At 40.8% G+C, this 24,010-nt stretch overlaps 3 protein-coding genes across 4 annotated transcripts; all 3 read right to left on the bottom strand.

Moving 5' to 3' along the window:
- Window positions 1–462: 462 nt before the first annotated feature.
- On the bottom strand, window positions 463–5,397 carry tbc1d25 (TBC1 domain family, member 25). Its single transcript, XM_084680026.1, has 7 exons — window positions 5,065–5,397; window positions 4,284–4,393; window positions 3,992–4,146; window positions 3,779–3,903; window positions 3,431–3,619; window positions 2,621–2,896; window positions 463–2,513 (listed from the first exon to the last, which is right to left on the bottom strand). Exons 1-7 carry the CDS (start codon window positions 5,107–5,109, stop codon window positions 792–794), a joined length of 2,622 nt encoding a protein of 873 aa, XP_084536152.1. The 5' UTR covers window positions 5,110–5,397; the 3' UTR covers window positions 463–791.
- A 123-nt stretch (window positions 5,398–5,520) lies between these two features.
- Window positions 5,521–12,568, bottom strand: nt5dc2 (5'-nucleotidase domain containing 2). The gene is made up of 14 exons (XM_084680027.1): window positions 12,116–12,568; window positions 11,221–11,405; window positions 11,070–11,144; window positions 9,546–9,601; window positions 9,201–9,294; window positions 8,740–8,868; window positions 7,842–7,902; window positions 7,567–7,669; window positions 7,328–7,429; window positions 6,996–7,077; window positions 6,775–6,861; window positions 6,547–6,687; window positions 6,238–6,302; window positions 5,521–6,138 (listed from the first exon to the last, which is right to left on the bottom strand). Exons 1-14 carry the CDS (start codon window positions 12,423–12,425, stop codon window positions 5,877–5,879), a joined length of 1,752 nt encoding a protein of 583 aa, XP_084536153.1. The 5' UTR covers window positions 12,426–12,568; the 3' UTR covers window positions 5,521–5,876.
- A 3,585-nt stretch (window positions 12,569–16,153) lies between these two features.
- ccdc22 (CCC complex scaffolding subunit CCDC22) lies at window positions 16,154–23,455 on the bottom strand. Of its 2 annotated transcripts, XM_084681168.1 has the most exons (16): window positions 23,007–23,455; window positions 22,495–22,672; window positions 21,500–21,632; window positions 21,190–21,296; window positions 20,898–20,982; window positions 20,604–20,773; window positions 20,182–20,397; window positions 19,655–19,846; window positions 19,459–19,578; window positions 19,186–19,302; window positions 18,914–19,015; window positions 18,714–18,821; window positions 18,503–18,598; window positions 18,079–18,138; window positions 17,474–17,548; window positions 16,154–17,302 (listed from the first exon to the last, which is right to left on the bottom strand). In XM_084681168.1, the coding sequence occupies exons 1-16, from the start codon at window positions 23,054–23,056 to the stop codon at window positions 17,189–17,191; spliced, it is 1,923 nt and encodes a 640-aa protein (XP_084537294.1). In that variant the 5' UTR covers window positions 23,057–23,455; the 3' UTR covers window positions 16,154–17,188. The 2 variants fall into 2 exon arrangements, with proteins under 2 accessions (XP_084537294.1, XP_084537295.1); XM_084681169.1 differs by lacking the exon at window positions 22,495–22,672.
- Window positions 23,456–24,010: the final 555 nt, after the last annotated feature.

The raw sequence follows: 24,010 nt of genomic DNA, 5'->3' as shown, positions 1-24,010 counted from the left end.
ATGCATAACATTCTAGGCATAGTGGTTCAGTTTTTAACAATGCCATCTCACAACCAATATTCTTGGCTTATGAAATTAGCAAAATATTGATTACAAAGAAGAAGAAGAAAAAGAAACATGGGAAGCATAAGCGCAGAAAAGGCTTTTTGAACCTACTAAGAGGGCTGAACTGTAATGTGTTGGCGTAATTATGTATCTGACACAGGTACTGTGCTGGAGAGGACCATGTGGAAAAATAATTTTGGCCAACAAAGTGCAATTCAGGCACAATAGTGTGAAAAGGCATTTTCTCTGCCAAACGTTGGCTATCAATTAGAAGGAAACAACACAAAATATTTGATATTTCTCAGTTTCTCAAAATTCTAAATTCCAGGAGAAACATTGTGTAGGCTTCTAAAACATATGTGAAAAGGTAGCTGTGCACTATTTAGTAATGAGTATTTCAAATGGATTTATATGTCATTCATGAGATGCCATCTTTTAATCTTTGATAAATACAAATTATAAGGGACAATATAAAATAAAAAAAAACAGTCATTGTTCAGTAATATATAAAGGCCAAGTATTGAAAACTTTTGATTATCACAAATCACCCATCACTTTTATCTCCAAGAGTGCTAGAGGTGCAACATTGAGAGGATGTCTGGGCCAACTTCGTAATAGTAATGTTGTTTCAGTCAAATCTGGGTGGCCATCAAGAATTTGATGGGCAACAACCGATGCAAAAACACCTTAAACAGGCCAAAATAGTCATTGGGTATGTTGGTGACATGGACATGAAAACAATCAAGTCAAGAGGAAAAGAGAGGCACTGTAGCCTTTGGAGAAGGTATAGTGGCAGAAGGTGATGGTATGGTGGCAGCAAGGTTGTAGGTGGAGTTTGGGGAAGAGGGCTGTGGGGATGCTAAAGGGGTAAACAAAGACCTAGCTGGGGGGGAGGGGGAGTGAAGAGCAGCTGTGGCTGTAGTTGGGGAGTCTGAGCTGACTTCATCACCTTCCTCAGAGTCCCATACCTCACTCTGCAGGTAGTCTGCAAACAAGGCCTTGGCACGCTGCAATACCCTTCCAAGGTTGTGGCGGCGAACAAGACGGTCAAAGTGCATAGCCAGCTCATTATAATCAAAACTATTCTTAACAATGTGATCTCTGTGCTCCAGCAAGATAGAGAGACACAGAAATAACATGAAGGGATTCCCTTTACCAAACTCTTGAGGTGGAGGCAGAGAACAGGGTTTGATGGTGTTTTCTGGTTTAGTAGAGTTAGGGGTACTGGTGCCTGTGCTGGAGGCCTTGTTGCTTGACAACGAAGGGGCTCGTCCAAAGGATAAAACAGGTGATGAGAGCAAAGATCTATTTTGAGGGCAGGAGAGTGACGGAGAAGGAACAGAGGACTTCCCTGTGGGAGTCGTAGGCGAGCTGGCTCCAGTCCCATTGAACACAGGGCCAAACGAAGCTAATACCTGTGAGGTATGGTCTGGTGAATCTGCCCTTTCATTGGATAGTGGAGGTGAAGCATACATCGGTGATGGGGAGTCTGCTGAGGCCCCTTGCCAACTAGTTGGTGAAGGGGAGGACATAGGCGAGGGAGAGGAACTGGTTTTCCAGTTGGACGGGCCAGAAGGAAACAGTGAGGCCGGGGATATAGTCTGTTGACTGGGAGAGCCCCCCCTTCCCTCTGTTTCTGGAGAAGAGGATTGGTCATCATCTTTAATGAGTGGTGCTCGCTCCCCTGGATCTTCTTCACTGTCCTCTGTGGACTGCCGGACTGGGAGAGGGGACACAGGCTGTGATTCAATGGGGCCTTCTGTGAGGTCACGATCTTCCAAATCAAAGCTGTCCTCATTCCGGGCACTGTAGTATTTAAACTCTCCAAAACTGGCCTGTTTCTCAAAGGGAGCAGCAGGTGCAACTTTGTTCTCTTTCCCAACGTAAGGTATATCATAGTCCCCCTCACCTTCCCTTATAGCTCCTCTGACTAGTTTCTCGTCTTTCTCTATGTTTATCTTCCTTAATCCATCAGGCTCTTCTCTTGAGGGTCTCAACATGTGTTGTCTACGCTGCCTCTCTTTTTGCTTTAAATCTTCCTCATGGTCCCTTTTGAAAGCTTGGTCCTGAACATTGGTTGATGTCATACCGTCCATCTCCAAGGGTGGGCCTAGAAGTTCCACCTCAGTTTCAGGAGGATCAGGGGGCAGGGAACTCCAGGCGACCTCCAACATTCTTAGGGCATCATCAAACGCAAATTCGCGTTTTAGTTCCAGAAGCAGCCAGCGGTAACAGAAGAACAGATCATCAGCTCCTCGAGAGACCAGGTAAGAATAGAACTCAGGGTCTGAATACTGAAGAAGCAGCTTGAGATGCTGGAACTTGACAGACATGAGTTGGCCATCGGGTCGAAAGTTGCCCTCTAAGCGTTTCATAATGCCACAGAAGCAGATGAATGCATGAGCCTCATTATCCATGACAGCAAGAATTGGAGATGCAATGTCACTCATACCCTGGCAGTAAGACACCTACAAAACAAAATAAAAACATTAACCCTTGCTACAAACCCTAAAAAGAACATATCCCAAAAATGACACTCATTACTAACTACATGTTTATTGTTAAAAACCCGCACCTGTGGATGAGTGATGGCAAAGGTGGTAAGCAGGTCTGTGAGGGCGGTGAGGTGGGGGCTGTCCTCTGAGCCTGCGTAGTAAGGATGGGCACGGTCTGTTCTCAGCACATCCTTCAGCACATTACCTCTAATGAATTCTAGATCTTCTTGACTGGCCCTGGCTGTCCACTCTCTCTTCAACTGGTCATACTCTCTGGTCTTTCTCTTCATATAGTCCATTCTTTCTTGACCAGTCAATCCATCTGGGTACACGTTAAGGAGGTACCGCCACACAACCTGTTTGGGGAACAACAGAAGATGACAGATGAGACCAAGTGAATATGACCGTAGCTAATTTAACACCTTGCTTAACTAAGCGACGGAGCTAGCTAACAATTTATCGTAATAGAAAGTAAGGATATCTTTTAATCTACATACATTTCCTATTATGGACAATGAAACATTCAATGTTATTGAATGGGGAGTAGCCTCAAGGTTTGTTCCACAAGTGTGACCAGGCGGACCTGGCTGTAATTAATAGTGCCGTCATGTGCACCGGCAAAAAACCTTCCAGGTTAAATAAAAAGAGATCCGACGATCACCCAGACACAAGTTTCTCATCCCGGCCAGATGCATATTCCAATCACAAAATAAAGAAAGGCAAATGACCAGCAAGAAAACTAACAATAACAAACAAAAGTGTGTGAGCTCCTGAACAGGCTGCCAATCAGTGTGGTTCCGGAAGTAAGCACATGCATAATTAGATAATAAACCACAGTTCCTAAAATGTTGTTGTAGGTAAAGTCAACTAGATGTAGTTCATAATAGTACCTTGCGTAGAGAAGGTTCCACCCCACCATGATAGATACGTAACCTCAGTTCTTCTGGGCGGTACAGCTGGCCCTGGCCATTAAGATAACTGTGGAACTCTGCATCACTAAGAGGGGGCTTGAAAGGTTTCATATCCTCACAGTAAGACCAGCTCAAGGCCTGCTGGACTCTGGACAAAGTACGACCCATCTGAAAACAGAATTATTTTTTTACATTTGGGTAACCCATCGGCATTTAAGCAAAATGGGGATTCGAGTGGAGCAATTCCATTAACAGAAGGATCTGACTCATGACTGTAAGTGGTTGGGGAAAAATAAGGCTGACAGGGTGAAGAGGGTCAACAGTAACCTGGGACAGCAGGGACTGAGTGAAGGGGAGAGCAGCGGCTGCCAAGGACTTCTTCTCCCCAGGAAGCTGATCAGAACCAATTACATCTTTGGGGCTTATGATGTCCCAGTCTTCCATTACGGGACCTATGGACAAAAATACATTACGATTGACAGTTTGGAGATCTAATAGAGCTTTACAATAAGCAAGAGTAGTGTTTGCAAGACATCTTACTGTCTTCAGAGGGCTTGATGTCCATCTTGAGCTGTAAATAAGGCTTTGCAGCACTGACAAACGCAGCATCCAAATCCCAATCAGACAGAAGGGAGAGATACACTTCCACACCTCCACGGTCACGAGACAGGTAGCTTATTCCAAAGTTTCTCTTGCTAATTAAATAACAAGAAAGCACACACAAGGTTTTTGACACCAATTCAGACAAAAAGATTCAGACAAAACAACTCATAAAAGCATCTGGTGAATTGAATTCTAATAATCTAACACAATTCAATCATATATCCCTTACCCATTTAACTCAAATGCTCTTATGAGTATATGTTGTAGAACCTCCAACGATGTAATTTGAGGATCAACTGCAAATGAACGAAACTCCACTGGTAGCACTCCCTCACATTTCTAAGGGGAGACAAATGGGAAAACTGCTCATCCAATCTGGACGCCTGGGCTATACAATTATTTGCCGGTCAAAGAATTCACGCAAACAAATTGTACAACTGGGCTCAGTGAGGTCTACACTTTGATTGTGATGTGTCAAACTAACGAATGCCAGATTGCAGCTTTGCTGAAATGTGTGTGTGCATGGTGATATTTACTTGGTATGACTAATTTGGCTGACAGTCACTTTAGCTGACAAGCAAGATGGGGAAAAAACAGGTGTACCGTCACAAGACACGTCACAAGAAAATGAGTCTTGTCCAGAGGAGCACGATTTTATCTTATCTAACGTTGTATTATGATTCTATATGTAATGTACCTTAACTAGATAATTTAGCTACAATACAGCTATGTTGTGCTAGCCAGCGACAAGTATACAGTATCTGACTTATGGGTGTCGTGTATCTAAAAGCTTACAAGCTTAATAACAAGCAAGCACATCAAAACTATATTTTTAAGGTCTAGCTAACTAAGCCAATACCCATTAGTCAGGGAGATATCTTTCTCTTAACATTGCAAATGCGGCTATCTGGTTACCAGCTAAACTGGCTGACTACACTGACATAGATAGAAGCCAGTCTAATGCTAGCCTGCTCTCTATGCAAAGCTAATACATCATAACTGTTTCTCACCTTCACTTTGACACGCACAACCCCCCTCTCCTCCTCGGCAGCCATGATGAGGGACCCGCTCAAAATACGATATTTGTGTACAATGTTTATTCTTGGATAGCTACAGACTACATTTTAAAAAGACAAGACAGCGGTTGGCATATCGGTAGTTTTTCCCTCACCGTTCCGTGTACAGCACAAAACCTATTTTGCGATTGTGGCCTTCAAAATAAAAGCCTTGTTGACGTTTGTTTACCCAGTGGCCATGGCGGTGGTTTACCCGACACAATGAAAACGTTATTTATCATGTTATGACCATTTAATATTTAAGATGTAGTTTCTGTTTTGGCTGATCAGTTACAATCGTCTATAATAAAAACAACTTTATCAATTTTCTCCTTTTTCCTTGTTAGGCTATTTTCACATATTTAGCAGATGCTATTTTTTTTATTCAGTCAAGCAAGTGTCCCCAAAAGGTTGTGTTGGTTTGCAGTCATTTATTGAACAAATGAGATTGCTTTCTGGGATTTTGAGAACTAGCGATAACATTTGCTTTACCTAAAATCCAGCTGTAAAATATTTCCGTTAATTTCAAATGGTAAAAAAAATACAATGTCTAATCTGAAACAGAAATAATAGTAAATATGCAAAGGGCCTATGGTGTCAAACATTTCCTCCATCGTTTATGCAGATTTACACTAGGTACCCTATCCAACCCATCCTGTCACAAGTTTAAGAACTACAGTATAACCATTCCAAACAAAAGCATTACACTTTATACTCTATGTTTCAGTAAAACTCTAACAGATGCATGAGATGTGGGAAATGCTATATCAACGAATTTGTGACATCTCCTCCAGGAAGGGGGTCTTCATGCAGCCAGTGCACAGTTGGTCCATCCAGAGCGGTGCCTCGTGCTGCAGCGGGGTACGACGAGGGTAGAATGTGTAGGACAGGTCATAGTTCAACAGGCAGCTGATGGAGGCCATGTAGAGGTCCGAGTAGCGGCATAGGCGGCGGGAAAAATAGGTGGGGTTGTGACAGGTACGAAAGATGCTGCCAAATTGGGGGTTGAACAAGTTCTTTGTCACAGCTCTATAAAGATATCCAACAAACAGAATGTGTTACAAAACATAATCAAACTGTAATGTGTAAAATATGAGATGTTGACTTGTTTGAGGATGACAAACTCACAGAAGCTCCTCCCTCTCCTTCAACCAATCTTTCCGAATTTCTTTTGCCTCTGGATCTCGATGTATCTGACAAAGAAAGCCAATGAAGGTGACATTTATTCCATCAATATCCAACCAAATATAAATCATACCACTTAGTAGCCAATATTTTGCCCAATACAGGAATGCAACACCGCCAGTTAAGGAGCACTTGGTGCCTGGACTCCCATTTACTCAATGTACAAAATAAAGAACCTGGATAATTATGATTGTTCCGTGTCAGCTTTCTGGGTGACTGCAGTGTCATTGCCAGTTTACTGTGTAGGTGTACCTGCATGCGCTCCAGTAGACCAGTAAGTCCCTGAAGCCAAGTGAGGCTCTGGGCAAACTGGTGTGTGTTAGCCACCTTTGTCTCCACCTCAAGCTCTGGCACAATAGCCCCTGTCCTCCAACCATGACGCAGCATCAGGTCCTACAGAACACACAAGAATTGAGTATCACTTTACCATACAGACACATCCGTAACCTCAATAATAAAACTGAAAGCTGTATCACTCACTGCTAAGTCACTGTACAGATGGTCTCCAAAGTAGAGCACTTTTGATCCTGTCCATCCTGTGAGCCTTAGAAACTCAAATAAGTTTCCCTACCACAAAAACACAACCTCATTAGCATTACAAGATAGTAGATATACTGGCTTACAAATAACATATTTGGCCCCTGTAAATTAAATATATTTCAAAAAGATGTTCAACATTATATTGAATTTATGTTCTTTACCTGTTTGTAGATCTTCCCCTTATCCAAGCTTTTGATCTTGTCCCACTTTAAGTTCCCATGGGTATCTAATAGTCTAAAAGGTCTGGAAGTAGCAAGTACAGATGTTAATTGGAACAAACTGTGTTTTTTTTTTTACATGAAAAATATGGAGCAGGTAATGCAAATGTAGCAACAAAACTGTACTCTGCTAAATGTTTTATCCCAGTGTGTAACTGTAACAAGTGTGAAATATCATAAACAAGACATTATTCAAACAAATATAATAATAAATAATTCCCCTGGGCTATGTGTAGATCTAAAATCATGATAGGCTGCATGAATGTTACACTTACTTGACACAGTCATTGAAGAAATGTGGTTTGTCAGCTTGAACAATTACAATATCAAAGAAGTCCCTCCAGTTGTTCCCAATCATGTACTTCATCCCTTTGTCACTAAATCAATTCGTAAAATACAAGGATTGATCAGATTTTTTGAGTGTTACCTGCTTGCTACTTCAAATGTATGGTACTTTTCAAACCTGGTATTACCAGTGTTTCCAGTAAAGTGACTGATAGCTAGTTTTACTCACACAAAGTTAAAGGGGCTGTTGGTTATGAGGAAGAGCTTTTTGCCACTGTTGGCCAAGTGTTGTAAAACTGCCTGTGTCTCCTGTCCTCTGAGGATGTATTTCTCTGGGGTAGGGAGATGAGGAGAGGAATGTCTCTGACTTGTAAACTTCCCACATCTGAAGGAACATTTTATTCCATGCTTGGAGCATGATTATTGTCTGTAGCATTTAAGCAATAGATAAATGTTTCTAAATCCCTTCTATAAGGAGTCTACAACAAATCAGAATAAGCTTACCCAGGTCCTGCATTACCCACTTGTACATGTAACCTTGGATGTGCACCATCCCAATGGCATCCTGTAGTCAGATACATTTAGATTTGATTGAGACTTTTTATCAACAAGAAATCTGTACAATACCAAATATGGGAAGTTCAAAAAAACATGCAAATCTCTGAAGTTTTCTAGTTTCTACTTGTGGATCAATCAAATATTTACTACAATTATTAGTCCCTAGTTTGGGGATGTTATCGAATGATTGCAGGCCATTAACATATTTCTGCTACTTCAATAATTACTGACATAATTGCTTTTCTAAGATCCGGTCATACAGATCAGCAGTTAAACTAGCGTGTTCCAGGCCAGCCACATGTAATAGTCCCCTGGCTGTTTTTACAGTTTGATGAACATAATTGAGCAATGTACATGCCCAAAATCACAAAAGTGTCCCTTAAGTTTCCAACAAAGTGAGTGACTAGTACTGGAAAACAGAATTTTACTCTTGGGGACAAAAAAAGACACTTGTTCACTGTTCCTTGAAAAAGGAGCCAATTTACAGGATTTGGATGGGACTGAAAGCAATTACTGACAAACAATTTGTCTCTCTTTCTCCCTAAATGTTTCTAGTGGGCCCTCTACAGCATTAGAATCCAATTCTTTTAAAGAGACAGTATGACAAGAAATCAACAGCTCGACAAAAATATAACCCTAACCCTTTTGAAGCAGACCTCTAAAAAACTTTGGAATCGCCAGGGAAGATTTAAGCCTCACGTTACGGTATTGCCATTATTCCAATTCTATGACTAGTTCAGAACTTTAACTAGCATCTTCTAGAAGTATTTCACATTTTCCCCAAATGAACTACTTTGTTTGGATCCAACGGAATTGTGTAAAAATGTACTGCACTGCTGCTCACCGACACATCTTTGTATAGATGGACTGGGTCATATTCAATGTCATTGGAGATAAAGTAGTCATTGGCAACCGCAAGTAGAGTCATCTCTGGGATAGAGAAAACATCCATGAACTGTTTAATCTTAGGACCCTGCAAGTTGAAAAGGTTGTAAGGAATTGACATTGAAATGTTAGTACCAGCAGGCATATTTGTTCCTATGAAAGTTAATTACATGTATTCTACATTCCTCAAGTGTATCAATCAAAATAACAAATCTCAATCTAGGGTCACTTTGACCCACTACTTCTTTGCATTTACAGAGCGGACAAATGGCCAATGTGGAGTGGGTTTAAACTAATTTAAGTCAGTCACAGTCTTAATTACTGACATACCTGTACATTGTCTTAGTTATCACTTGTGGCTAGTTTGCTAGTTTTAAACTTATTTAACCTGGTTTCAGAATAGAATTCAAAAGTACTGACCTTGCCATAAAAGTCACTGACTTCGTGAAGAGGTAGATGGTGAGTTCCTCCATAGAGTTTTAAAACTTCCTCATCAGGAACAGGTTTTAAACCTCTGGAGAAAAAAACATCTCTGAAGGCTTTTGATCAAAGCAACAAGCTAACCACAAGAAAAAAAAGTAAGACAGGTGGTAATAACATTGAAAATATCACATAAACATTAGTTTGTGTTATCAGCATTCATTAATTATTAAGGTAAACAGTTCATGAAAAGCATACATATTTGCTTTTCCCTTCATTGTTGGTATTATAGTCCTGGGGTTAGCTGAATGGCCTGCAACAAGAAAATATAGCCAAGCGTCTCACCTGTACACAGTCCCAAGCTCGATATAATGAAAGGCATCAATTTTCATCAAGAAGCCCTGTATGGAAAACACTCACGGATGTCAACATTGGGGGATACAAAATATTCTTATTTTCTCTTATATTATACCCTACCTCAAAAGTTTAAAAAAATAATTTGCAAAAAACATACAACATTGCATCAAACATACATGTATGTTTGTAACATACTAGTGGTGTAACGATACACTCAGCTCACAATACAATACGTATCACGATACTGGGTGTACGATACAATACGCATCACAATATTTTGAACAACATTTTAAATGAAACTGAAATTTAACTAACAGATTTATGTCCAAAACATTAAACATTTTCAATAATTTTCTTTGTTGTACATAAAATTGAGTTAACTCAGTTCAAGCAATTTCTGTGAATGCAGAGAATGCATGCAGGTGCAGAGAAGGTCGCGTGCTAGTAGCTAGGTATCAAACGGACGTCATATGGTAAAAATATTGCCGTAACTCTACAATATTCTCTACTTGATATTAACTTTTTGAGGATCTTGGCCTTTGGACAAATACATTTACGTTCACTTGTCTATGCACAAAAGTCACTTGACCCCGATACCCTTAAATAGCCTGTCCAAGTGATCGGGCAAAACTAGCCTGGCTAACGGAAGTCGCTTTCTCAGGCAAATGACGAATGACACAGGCTCGGTTAAAGAAATTCGAGATTCTGGCTATCTTCATCAGACTCGTATCTACATTAGGCGGTCCTCCCTGACGTTTCTGGTGTAGAATGGAGTGAAATAGGCTACAACATTATGCACACTGCCAGTGAGCGAGTCTGACATCCCATTTACACACTCAAAACTGTGTGGGATGTAGGCTAGTCTCACTCAGATTGCCAGTTTAAACAAATCAGAAAAATAATCGGACCAGCTGAGCTGACTAAAAGCAGAATTCCCATATCTCTTGAAAGCTTCCCTGCTCGACTTTTTAAATGTAGAATTGACTGTAAAAATGTAAAATTATGAACTTTGTGACATGACGTGAAGACATGGTTGCCGCTCGACTATGCGGTCTGTAGGCTACCGGGCGACATTCTCACTCAAATTTCAAGACTTTCGTGACCCAAATCAAAATTCTGATGCGACAAATCATTGGGTAATCGCTTTCTCTCTTAGAGGGATGTCCTCCTCGACGTTTTTGGTCTTTTTAAATCTAACTATTTGTATTATCCGTGTGGTCCTTATGCCATTTAAAATGCTATCATTTCCCGGTTTTCTGCTGCCACATTGCGCGCGCATACCGATTGTTTACAAACAAATAATTGGTCTACACTAGGTATTAAGCTTGATACTTTAGGTAGGCTACTGTGTATGATGATTGTTTATTTTGTTGATGCCTTTCTTAGAGAATAATATGCCTAAAATTAGCAAAATTGCTGGCCTTTGATAGTTTTTTAGAGACCTATAGAATGACGCTATATTTTTCAGCATTTAGAGGCATTCTCTTCTCAAATGATATACAAATTACTTACCTTCTGAATGTCATAATGCAGACCACGTGCAGCAAAGTTGGGAATATAGTCATACTTCCTGATGCCTTCGGGATACTGTTAGAACATATTTAAACTATTAGATATATCCTTATCCATTGGAAACAATAAGGATATTTATAATGTTACAGACCTTGTACTGTTTGACAAGAAAGTCTTTAGCTGTATTGAAGATCATAGCGTCAAGGCAGTTGGAATAGAGGGCGAGGGTGTAGTCATAATCAAAACCATAGATGTCCACTAGATCCAGGTCCACCTCATTGTTGGCATAGATGGTGGAGGGGTTCAGAATGCTGCATACACCTGGGGGAATTATATCTATCGAACGAAAAATATGGTACAGTCTTTGTCCGAATTCAACATTGGTTTGCAGGAATTATGCTTCTGTTTTGAAGACCAGGATTTTTACAAACTGTTTTGGCCAACTCCATTCTGATTTCTAAAGACGACTTTGCGATCCTATGTCTATTACTCAATTGCAAAAGAGTGATCATCTCAAGATGTAATATTTTTAAGTGGGTCTTCGACAATTAAATAGCCTACCACAATGTATCTCATTTACCACCGCACTAATGAGGGAGGCGCTTGCATAAGTGGACAACTATCTCTGGTCGCTTGTAGGCTATCATGACCTATACTGGTTGAAAAGCGATGATGATTTTCTTTTTTTACATCGCTCGTTGGCTTTACATTGTATTTTTAGGGAGTAGCCTAATGGGGGCGATTCGGGAAATATACAGTAGCCCACTTATTTTTTGTCTTGAATACTTTCTGCAGCATTCTGTCATATCTAGATCGACCAGCTGTTTTTCTATTATACGTTTTTGGATGTCGAGATACTTCCCCTGCGACCCCATCTACAGGTCATGACCCATGACCACCAGTTTGCTGACAGCTGGTGTACACAAAATAGTCAAACCCTGCAGAGTGCCCTGGGTGTCTTATCCAAAAGGCGTTAACATCATACGAATGCATAGAAAACATAAACGTTGCGTAATGTAATCGCTGTCATAAACGTATTTTCTTACCCTGCACAAGCCTTTTCATCTCAGTGTATCTTGACCACATGTGAGTTTTGGAGTCAGTCTTGGGTGCTGCTGAGGAGCAGTAAGTCCGTCCTGAAACAGGCTTTGAAACAGCAGATCTGTGAGTCTGATATGCGGATGATTCGGGTGTCGACCCTACCATTGTCCCGTTTTCACCACATTTATAAGTTAAACCGTTTGATGTGGCATTTAAACAAGAACCCGCAAAACTTCTATAGGGGTTGAAACGTGTTTTTACTACACTTTTCAGCACAAACGCACCGTTTAACTGGCGTATTTTTCGGAAAGACATTTCATAATATAAAACTAGGCTAATTGTTTACAAATGGCTAGTGCCTACAAGGTAACTTTGCCTCGTCAAACCATAAAATACGCTCCGGTATCCCAGGTCTGAGTTCAAGTCTGTTGCTCATATGTGAACTAATCAACAGTGGAAAGACGAAGCGGAGTGAGCTCTCTTGGAATTCCACTATTGGCTAAACATCCTATCAGTCGCGATTGCTCAACATGATTGGCCAACATCTTTCGCAGGCTCTAGTCTCACGAGGATCTTTGTTTACTTAGTGGTTTAACCCTCAATTTTAGATTAGCCATAATGCAACATTTCTAATTAAATGAACGGAAGTTGTGAATCTTAAGAGTAGTAAAACAAACCAAAAAACATGGAAACTAAAGTGGTCAAAATCGTAAAGATGTGTTTTTCTTTGTTAGGCCGAGGCTATTCCTACCTATTAGTTCGTTATAACGTCGGTAGGCCTACACGGTAGCCTATACCGAGCACTCTAATAGTCTTCCCTAATTTGTTATTTGCTCTCCATCTACTTTTTACACATTTAATACTTTCGTTACCACTTTTTATATCCGTGCATGGTACAAAGGTAAATGCTAAATGGCTTTGCTAAAAATGTAGTCCACTCCATATTCAAAAGATATTCAAGGAGCCTAAATAGGCAATTTGGCTATATTCAAAGGCAAAAAAATAAATAAATTCAATCTGGATTTGTATCTTCAAATCTAGAATTTACAAAGCGTTAAAAAATATGTATTTTGCCTTAAGCCAATAGCCTATTCCGCCTTTGCATTTTGCTTGCTCAGACCTGGCCTTGTTTCATAGCAAAACAAGTGAAGACAAGAATTTCTGTAATTTTTACAAGAAAATCTGGGATCTTCAAGGAGTAGCCTAGCCTAATGGAGGAATGTGGGCGGACTTAACCTACTTCTAAACAGTCCAACTTGTTTTTCTTGGTCAGTTTAGGCTAAGTTTAGCCTAATAAACTTGGTTCTATGGTCTGGTCAAATTCTTTATATCACTTTCCTGTTTAACGATTTATTTGAATTTGCGTGTACCATGACCTGCTCTGACTCAGATCACTGTTTTCATCTTGCATTGCTGCAGTTTCATCATGTCAAGGGTCGAGTGTTAAAATGTTTAACTAATGTTTTATTTAGTTTACAGGCTAGAGAGCATGAAATAGTGAAAGTCCCCCAACTCAGGCTAATTTTAACAGTTGCAGCATCGGCCTCAGCATGATGTAGGCGTAAAGCGTGAACAGAAAATGCAACCATACCAAACCCATTTAGCCTACATGCTATGCCAACTAGCTGCAAGTGTTTAAAACCAAGTAATTTAGCAATTAAATGAATGCTGCTGCTGTTATAATGTAGGCCTGTCTCTTAAAAATAAATTACCTTTAATGGTGTCTGTTTTTGTGTGTGTTATTTATTATGATACTGATTTAATCACCAAAGTCCTAGCCAAGCTGTGCAAAGCAAACAATATTACAGGGGTTGGCAACCCTGGTCCTCGAGGGCCGCTGTCCTGTATGTTTTAGATGTTTCCCTGCTCCAGCACACCTGATTCAAATGAATGGGTCGTTACCAAGCTCTGTTGAAAGCCTGGTAATGACCATTCATTTGTATCAGGTGTGCTGGAGCAGGAAAACGTCTAAAACATGCAGGACAGCGGCCCTCGAGGACGAGGGTTGCCTACCCCTGCAATATGGGCAGCGACACCATCTAACATTCTCAGCATGCAGGTTTTTTGGGGTGTGAAGTGGCAGACGGTATAGCTAGCCGACTGGAAATAAAACTAAATAGCCTAGACAGGCTCTTCTCTCACTGACTTCCATATCGATAAGACAAACAAAAAACTGCAGGGCTGCCAACTCTCACTCATATTGGCCGTGAGGTACGCATTTCAACCATTTCACACGCTCTCACGCCACACCTTCTATATATCCTATCTCACGCTGAAAAGGCAGAGGCAACCAAGTAGCCCTGTTAACGTTGTAAACAGGGCCGTGGTGGGTAATCGGGAGAATCGGGATAGTTCCCAGTGGGCCGCTTCACTTTTGGGCAGGTCGAGGACTTTTTGTTGTTGACATTTGTCACGGTGGTATTATCTATCTTCTCTTAAAGTAGGCTACACACGTTCCGCATTCTGACACCTTAGCCTCTCCATGGATTGTACCATGTTAGGGAGTTCTCCCCTCCCAAATAGAGTTGGTTGGGTCTATAGCCCGTCTTTTCAAAAACGTTTTCTCAGATAGGCTACGATAGCTGGGCCGGGGGGCCCTACCACGATACGCGTCAGCGAGGATGGATGGGAGCAGGGCCAGAGTGATGGCATCACTAGACAAGGTTTTACCAATTGAAAAAGGTCTATATAGACCTATAAACATATGTTTACTGTACATAAAACTCAATTAAACTATTTTGCGCTCAAATAATGGCCTAAATGTTTTGGTCACGCGCTATGCGCGCTCGCATTACGTGTGGTGGTTCCCATCTTGCATCACATCGAATCCATACGTCCATAGGTTTGGGCTAAGCCCAGAATGTTTACAAAGTCTGGCTCCGTGCCTGATTAACATTCTGATCGTTAGCAGTCTCAAAAAATGTATCAATATAAATAATAATACGATCCCTTTCTGTAATCATGATACCACAGAAAAGGCTGCATCCTTTTCAGGTTTTTGCAAAGGTTGGCAGCCCTGAAACTGTACACAAAGCCGAATCTTATTTTGAAGAGACACGAGGCAGGAGTTAAATCCACTCGTTACATTAATTGGCTTACATTATCTTATGTTACACAACTACTTGGTTTATGGTGTAGCCAATGTGCACAGTAGGTTATAAGGTAAGATCAAAATGATTCGATTGAGCTGGGAAGTTAAGCAGCCCCTGCACGGGCGAGGGTGATATAATATGGCAGACTGTGAGGCAATCGGAGTTTAGGGTAATCAATAATCAGGCAAGGGTTCGTAATTAAAAGCAGACAGGTCGATAAAGTTCATCCAAAACGCAACAATCAGGCCAGGGTCAAAAATCGGAGAAAAGCGGATTGCTCACTGACAAAAACATGACTGGGTAGTTAGTTTATGCCACAAGACAGAGGTGCACGCAACTCTAATGTACAACGACCAAAACCAACATATAAACTTTAAAAAGACCCATGTGAAAATCTTAACGACGGAGTACGAGTGAGTTGGTTCGACAGTGAGCTGAGCGGGCGTGACACGCGGAGCACATTTGCTGCAGTCTGCACAAGGCTAAATGTTGTAGGCTACAATTGCAAGGTAGCATTTTGAAGCTTTGCTATGCGTAGTGTAAACATTGTCTACCTAGGTGGCATCATAGCCTCACAACAAATGGGAAGCTATTTGGCAGGGTTAAAATATTTGCACAAAAAACGTAACTTAATATGTGGCCTAAAACGTACTTCTTACTGTGGGGCGCAATGACTTCTCAGAACAGCTAATGGCACTCAGTTTATGGTGCTCAAAGTGCCCAAAACATTTGGAAAAACTCAACATCAATGTGTCTTTCCAGAAATCATGACTTGCTTATTCAAGATAATGCACAGATCTTGTTGTGTTTTATATAGGAATTTCGTTAAAGAAAATTGTTCCTATATGAAACTGGGGGTTTTAAACACCATAAGACCAGTGTCATCTAGTTCCATTATACGACAGAGACCAATACTGTGTAATATATGGAGAATGTAACAAACCTGCACAATTGTTAAATTAAATTGAACATTTAATACATTTTCATTATGGAAAAAGTTAATTGACAAATGTTTCTTATGACCATTTAAATCAGTGTACAAAAGGTCGATAGGTCATCCACTTCCTGTCAAGGCTCCGGAAACTAAATAATACTGAGCAAAAGACACAAAGGCAGCATTTGATTTCAAGGCATGAGATTGGACTTATATGAAAACAATACAGAAGTAACATTGTGTTTTAAGAGGTCAAATGTGAGATATTGTCAATGGAATCTTTTTCCACATTTCCATACCATCATGGTCTTAAGAGGCAAGGCTTGAACAATTCCCTGGTGCTGCAGACAGGAGTGTCCTTGAGTCATTGTATGAAGTATTTAACTGTACAATGTAATGTTAGTGGTTTGTTAGGGGCACTACAGTAAGCATATTGTGGGGGGGGGGGGGAGAACCTTATCCATGTGACCTACAAGTTCACTTAAACATACTGCCATCCCCTATTCTGTCTCCAGCATTGATTTCGATAGAAGCTAATTGTATGGTTTACATTTACAGTAACCATTCAAGGCATAGAGGGAATAATCACTGTATTAAAAAGGTGCAAATCAGCGCTCAATGCAATGATACCTTGATCACCAAGACTGTGTCTTGTGAATGGAGCAATAATAGAACCAATTGAATATCTGTACATTCAAAATAAATTGCTCAGAAAAAGAAAAGAAACTTCAATGAATTGTTCTTTTTTCTTCTTTTGATTGGCCAGAATTAAATCAATGTGAAACCAGTGTATGGACCCCAGAGATGCAAGGAAGGGCAAAGAGAGCAAGTGTCACTTGTACATCCAACATGGTTTGTGCACAAAATTGCTTTGTTGTTGCAGTACAAAATCCTCCCCATCAGTGTCCTGTAGGCTCAAAAGATACCAAAAATACAACCATAGACTTTAACCAGCATTTCCAAATCTACAGATGGAATTTGGTTTTAGTTCAACAGGTAGTCAGTCTCAAATCTGTGTTGCTAGTCAGCAAATCAACAGGGCAAGGTGGGAATTATCCCTCCCTGATTTTGGCAGCCAGGGCAGAGTTCTCTTGTCGAATGGCCTTGTAGTCTTCCAGGATCTTTTCCAGGTTAGCCACAGTCTTTTTACCATTCTCTGTTTCAATCTATGGGAGGGAAGTCAACTTTGGTTAGTGTGTTCAATTTTAAAAGGTACTACATACTTCCTCGAGAGGAGAGTCTGACTGGAGCAGTGGAACTGTAAGACTAGTGTAATACTACAACCAAAACAGAACTTTGACTTGGGTTCAAAGAATGCAGTGGTCAATAAAACATACCTGTTCCTCCAGATCTCTGATTTCTCTCATGATTGTGCCTGTGTCTTCAATAGTCTGGATCAATTGAGTACAGTTCTAAGATGAGGAAAAAGTTGAACAATTCAGGTCAATATTCATCCTGATGATTTGTGTAATTAGGGTTAGAGTGAGACCACTTTACTTAGGCTGTGTCTACTACCGCGCACTTGTGCACTTCGAGCACTGACTTTCAGTGCTTAGGCGCTTCACTCACAAAACCAGCAGAATTCAGTGCACTGAAAGTACCCGGATGGTGCACTGCAAACGGTCCAAAAAAACAGTGTACAACGATGGACACTACTCGCCCTAAACGGGCGCCATCTTGGCTACGTAGCAGAAGAAGAGGAGCCATTTTGGCAGCTTTCGCGAGCAGATTTGCGTCCGTCACTTCCGTCAAGTGTTTAACGTAAGTATTCCATTTCAGACAGCACTTATCAGCGACGAAGTGCACTGAATATGTAAGTGCAGTGTTTTGCAGTGCACTGTATTGCAGTGTACTTTGTAAAGTGCGCGGTAGTAGACACAGCCTTAGAGTATCCTTTTTCAGCTTCCAAGTTAAACACCAGAGCCACAAAACAAGGTCTTACCTCGTGCAAGGCTGCTAAGTACTTGTAGGATTTGCGGACAGATTCATCTTTTTTGGCATCCTGAAGAACGAAGAATAGTCAATAGGGAAATTCATGGGCGTATTTAGCCCATCTCTTCCTAAACTCCACTAGAGGACACTATTTAAAAGGATATTTTCAAATATTTCTTTTGGGGGAACATGCCCCCAGACCCCCCTAGTTTTGCTGGGTCACAGGAAAAATTATAGGTTTTATCTAGGGGCTTAGCCCCCCCCATAAGTGGGAACCTAGATTCACCCCTGGGGAAATAAAACTTGCAGGGGAAATAAAACTTGCAGGGCAAATAAAAAGTGAATGTGCCAACTTGGTACAGCTAGCACCTGTTTTTATCAAATGGAGCACATTCTAAAATAATTATCATTAAACAAATTGTTGGATTCTGCACCTTGAAGACCAGTTCATCGGTCACAGCAAACGTTCGGTCCAATTTTCCTGTCAGGTTGTTAATTTCTTTCTGCAGATCCTTGGTGTCACACAAAATCTACACAAGAGGGAGGTAATCAAAACTGAGTCAAAAGTAAAATTCCTAGTATATTTTCAGTGGTTCGTTAAATATCAATAACAGCAGATTAACTACCAAAGCATCCCCTGTATACCTTAGTTATCTCCTCTTTTTGTTTCCTGATGTTTCCAACAATCTCCAGGATCCTCAAAGTGTACGCTGAGCGTGAAACATCTTTCGGGAGATTCTCATACTCGGTTATCTTTAGGGTTTCCACAGGATATCATGTCAGACATACATTTTGTTTAAAGCCAAGAGAACACTGATATAAATGTAATACCTAAACACACATACCAGTTGCTTATACAGTCCCTCTTTTTTCTTGGCCTCTTCAGCAGACTGACGGATTTTATCATGAAGATCTTTGATTTCAGACAGTTTTCTGGACGACTCCATCTAAAGAAGTAAATGGACACATGCATGGTGACACATTTGCATTAATCATTTACTCTGCAACATTACCTGTGTTTGTCTCAGTTTTACTTTTGTCCGTTTAATATTACAGGTAAAACATGAGCACCACCCAACCTGGCTTATTCTGTGGCACAGTAAGGGGATGATTTTACCTCTCGGTTGCTGCAGAGCTCCTTGAGCCTGCGGTGTTCATCTATGAGTGGAGCTCGGTGTTTCTCCCACTGAGAGGCGAGATTAACCACCCGATTGGCACTACTCTCCACCAGAGTCTGATGAACACACACATGCTTAAAGATGTGAAGTCTACATCATAGGAGTTCTTGCTACACATGATAACACAGCTCATTAAAACAAAATCATATTTACATGAAAACGTTGATCACATACATCTATCCTGGAAGAATTGTACAGAGGAGTTTTCCGACCTGTAGCTTTGTCATGTTGTTCTCCACGTCTGGCAGCAGGTCAATGGTCTGTTTCTTTACTTGTACACCCTCGTCCTTCTCTGTGTTTCCAAGCTCTTTCTGTTTGAGTTCACTGGACAGCTGCAGGCACACAAGAAAAGCTTGTGACATTGCAATGGCACAAAACAATCAAATAGATGGATGTAGTGCAAGTTACCTGTTGCATGGACACTGTGAGCTGCTTCATGTCTCCTCCCAGCTCATCTATGTGGAACGAGAGCTGCTGGAGCTGCTGCTGTAGTGAAGCCATCTCCTCCTGCTGTCGTGCCTGGACATCCTCCTCTGACTCCCGCCCGCTGGGCAGGGAGCTGGCTGCTGCTGCCATCTGCTGGACAGCCTTCTCTGGCTCCTACAACAGAGCACAGACCAAACAACTGACTGGCCTATCTGAGAAGGGAATTTCGGGCCTCACTCAAGAATAGGGTTGGATACCAAACTCAGTACTATTATGGGGACGGACCAATGTCAGTTACATTTTCAAACTTGACACAGACAATGCTTGCTGCTATATTTGTGATGCGAAGAGCAATGCTAGCCATTGCAGAACGTCTAACCTGAGGAAACCCCTGGTCAAAGACAAAATATTTCAAAAATCTGAAGAGTGTGTCGTGAATCTACTGAATCTAGACTAAAGTACCACTCAAACTATTAAATGTTGAATAAAAAATAGTGCTAAATATTCACCTGGGTAAAAGTGAACTTCTGGGTGTGGGTGAAGCGGGTGCCCTTAGTGAGGACGTCATTGTTAAGGGCAGATCCCCCAAATGACTGCAGCAGCTCTGATAGGTCAGACCCAGAGCGTTGAGCACCAGCAGCAACATCAGGTTGAGACTGGGCCGTTGTGCGCAGTTGCTCTTCGATACGCTTTTGCAGACGGGCACGTTTCCTTGAACGATACTCCTGTAGACACAGATACTTCAGTTCAGTTCAAAAGGCAGTGAGAACATTTTGACAATTGGTACATATAAAAGGTTGCTATGTTAAGTTCAATGTTTTACATTGAAGATGTAAATGTGGTCAAAACAGAACAGTCCACACACTATTTTGAGTGGAATACTCCCAGCAAAAACAACATGCTTGATGAACTATCTGTTCTGTAAGCATACCTCTGGTGTGAGCCGTGAAAGAAGACCTTGGCTGTTCCACTCATTTTCCCACTCCTGGGCCGCACTCAGCTCAGCTGTATGCTGCTCCAGCAGGGAGGCTGCCACTGAAGCATGCTGGGAAGGCTGGGCGGTGACAGGGAGGAGATACTCTCTATGATAGTCCATTACCTCTGAAATATTCAGAATAAAGAAGAAAATAATGATGCATTATATGCATATGTCTCTTTTAAAAGGTAATCAACCAAAAACCCAGTTGTTGGATGAAGGAACTTAAACAGAATTGAGCTGATTTACCTTTCAGTTGCTTTTTCCCTGGGCTTTTGACACAGTGTGGTAAACTAAGGGGCTGAGTATGAAAGTTATGTGATGGTCCGGGGCTCTGAAACCAAAACAAAAGGATGTGACTCAGTTCAAGAAGAAGAACAGGCTAAATACACACATCTTTAATGTATCACTACCCTGGCAAGTAGTAGTAATGAATTTCACTGGATTAGATAGTGACAGAAAAAGAAATAGCTAGACCTTCTATAAAAATTATAAACAGAGCAATACTTGCTTTTCTAGTGGTAACAATGTTTCGATGTACCTGTGTTTTGAAAAGAAGGGGAAGTCTGCAAGATGGAGGGAGCCAGGGAAGGGATAACTGTGCTCTGATCTGGGCAGCGATGGATTTCTGAAGAACAGCTGATTTTCCTGGTAGTAGTCATTAGAAAACACAAAATGAATCTTTTTTTTTTTTTTCCTTTACATGCAAATAACAGCTCTACAGTTTTTCCACATCAATACCTACACCCAGTAAATAATATTACTTAATGACAATGTATAGTCACTTTAGGAGGGTAAAATAATAAATATCAGAAATGGGAGGAGCCAGGGAACGCATATGGTGTATGTACCAGCTGGCTGGTCTGATGCTTCAGCACTCTCTCTAGGAAGCTTCTCCACCAAGAACATAAGGAGGGAACGGATCTCTGGCTCGTTGCTGTACAGAAAGGTCTGGTAACCAATCTCTCCCTTGTATCCAAGATCCTGCAAACACATCCATATCATATTAGACAACTGGACCTTAGAGCAAAACATAAGTATGTTTTTAAATACCACAAATCACCTCTTAAAAATGCTGCAGACTTTCTAAATTCACATGAACATCACTACCCCTCTAAGATATTCACTCACACTAAAATAGTAGGCTCTCATACAGGATCAGGTTATTCCATTGTATAGAACTATGATTTAATCAATGTTATCAATATAAGAGAACAAGAGAATATGGGAAGAAACATTCATATTTTCTTTTTCTTACATCCCAAATAGTCACATTAATCTAATTTTAGTAATAGCCTGTCATACTCTGTCGACACCCACAACTACTAGTAATGCTACTGGTGTGTTCTGAAGCTATCCCTGACATTTTTGTAGAAAGGTGCTGTATATTGTTGTTGGAGACATAATACGTGATGAAACAGCATTTAACGCTTGTGTTAATCCATACACGGACTGCATATATTGTGTACAGTTGTCAGAGTGGATTAGTCAATTCCATTGCTATTGTATTTCTTCTGTAGTTCACCTTTTATAATACACCAAGATTTTCATTTTTACTGCAAATGCATATTGGTTTCAAATATCAGTTATTGGTCTCCTAGATAACTAATAATCAGTATCTGCTCTGAAAAAACATATTGGTCAACCCCTAGTTAATTTATTGAAAAGGCAAATCTATGTGTATAACTCTTTTTACAAACAATGTCACAGAGGGCTTCACAGATGCTCATATAATCCCAACCAACCTAATACCCTCAATATCTATCAAACAGCTAGAATAAAGAGATTATTACAAGGTTGAAAGAAACACGAACAAAATATAACTACATCACTGCTCCACACTCACCTGGCAGGCCTGTGCCAGGCTCATGCCCACTCTGAAGCGAGCAGACATGCCAGGAGGCAAAGAGGGGGACAGCCCACTGCCAAGGGCTGGATCGATCACTCGCAAACATCTCACCACAGCTTCTACAATCAGCTCACTGGTGAACTGCTTCACACTCTGGATATCATCAGCCACATCCCTTAAATAAATGATGCATGAATGCCAGGTGATTGAGATTATACTCAAGTCTAAAAAGTATTTTCTATGAGCAACCCCCCACACACCGACAAAAATATCGTATAAATAGCTCCAGTCATATGACCAACTGACTAAATTACACGGCATAGGAAAGCCTAATTTCCCTTAAGTTTTCATTACCAACCTACCGTAGCCCGTGAAAATATACAGTAACAGTTTCTAGGAAAAAACAAGCCTGTTACTGTCGCTGATAGCTAGCTCTAACTAAACATTGCAAAAATGTTGTGCTAAACAGTACTACTAAATTACCCAGTTACCATATTTTCACAACTTACGTGCCAGTCTGTCTGAGCGAGTGAATTAAAATCTTATCAACTTCCTCCATTGCAGAGGTGTATCCCACTTCCTTACGTTAGATAGCTAACTATCAACTTGCGTCTGATCCGCTAGTTTTTATCTCCCTTTAAAAACGTTAAGGTGATGATGGCTAGCTAGCTCTCAAAATAAGATGAAAGCTAGCTAGCCTGTTGTTAGCTGGGTAAGCTAGGTAAGATCTAGTGCAGTTAGCTAGCTAGTTGAATGTGTCACTCTTCATCGCATTGCACGAACTGTGGCAGGGTAAATATTCAATATTAGTGAATACCCTGCAAATTGCAGTTGTCGTATTAGGGGCTCATGGAGTACCTGACGTTTTCTTAAATTTCTAGTTTCTAGTTATGAAGATAACTAGCTTACAACAGTGCTAAAGTCTGCCTGACATCTCGAATCGATGAGCCTGCGCAGGAAGTTGTATGGGAGGAGCAGTCATTTGTGGAGTTTTATGGGATGTGTAGTTTCATAACCCCGTCTGCTGCCGAGTCAAACAAGCAAGTTAAACTACGATTCCCATAAGGATACCACAGCTACAGTCGCATGACTGAGAGGACGTTTTGGCACGTGCATTTTTTAACCTGTTGAATTGTTTGACGTGTCCGTCAGCTGCCTTGTGATGAACTCTCTGCCGTAATGTTTTAGCAAGGGGTTGGGAGGACAATATTCCTACTCAGCTAACAAATAAAATAATTTTCTGAATTTATAAGCATTTGGTCTAAATTACTCACACAGGATCCTTGACCTACTTGTGAACATCCGTAAAGTAGGCCTACGGTCATAGTGCCCACTGAGTGGCAGTATTGTCCCCAAATTCCAATAGGATCTTGGCGCATAGTGAGAGTAAACGATTTTAGCTATCACTTTTTTAGTCTAAATGTACCACAGGTACAATAAACAGTTATAATCTGAGATTTTAGAGTTTATTAGACTTTAGTTGACAATTTTGCTGTTTATTGTCCACTTATTG

This window comes from Hypomesus nipponensis, chromosome 18, assembly GCF_054491055.1.
Source record: "Hypomesus nipponensis isolate SF chromosome 18, ASM5449105v1, whole genome shotgun sequence".
Lineage (NCBI taxonomy): Eukaryota > Metazoa > Chordata > Actinopteri > Osmeriformes > Osmeridae > Hypomesus > Hypomesus nipponensis.
This window is presented reverse-complemented; position numbering and strand designations above follow the sequence as displayed.

Bases quoted from the DNA above. Each gene is read 5' to 3' on its own strand.
- ccdc22 (XM_084681168.1), bottom strand. From the start codon at position 23,056: ATGGAGGAAGTTGATAAGATTTTAATTCACTCGCTCAGACAGACTGGC. The intron at 20,774-20,897 runs GTAAATCAGCTC...TGAATATTTCAG, and splicing joins AGGGAAAAAGCAACTGAAAG to AGGTAATGGACTATCATAGA. The intron at 19,303-19,458 runs GTCGGAAAACTC...TGTGTTCATCAG, and splicing joins ACAACATGACAAAGCTACAG to ACTCTGGTGGAGAGTAGTGC.
- tbc1d25 (XM_084680026.1), bottom strand. From the start codon at position 5,109: ATGGCTGCCGAGGAGGAGAGGGGGGTTGTGCGTGTCAAAGTGAAG. The intron at 4,394-5,064 runs GTGAGAAACAGT...GTCTCCCCTTAG, and splicing joins TTGTGCGTGTCAAAGTGAAG to AAATGTGAGGGAGTGCTACC. The intron at 2,897-3,430 runs GTACTATTATGA...TTCCCCAAACAG, and splicing joins TGGAACCTTCTCTACGCAAG to GTTGTGTGGCGGTACCTCCT.
- nt5dc2 (XM_084680027.1), bottom strand. From the start codon at position 12,425: ATGTCTTTCCGAAAAATACGCCAGTTAAACGGTGCGTTTGTGCTGAAA. The intron at 9,602-11,069 runs GTAAGTAATTTG...TTTTCCATACAG, and splicing joins TGCATTATGACATTCAGAAG to GGCTTCTTGATGAAAATTGA. The intron at 9,295-9,545 runs GTGAGACGCTTG...TTTTTTCTCCAG, and splicing joins GAGCTTGGGACTGTGTACAG to AGGTTTAAAACCTGTTCCTG.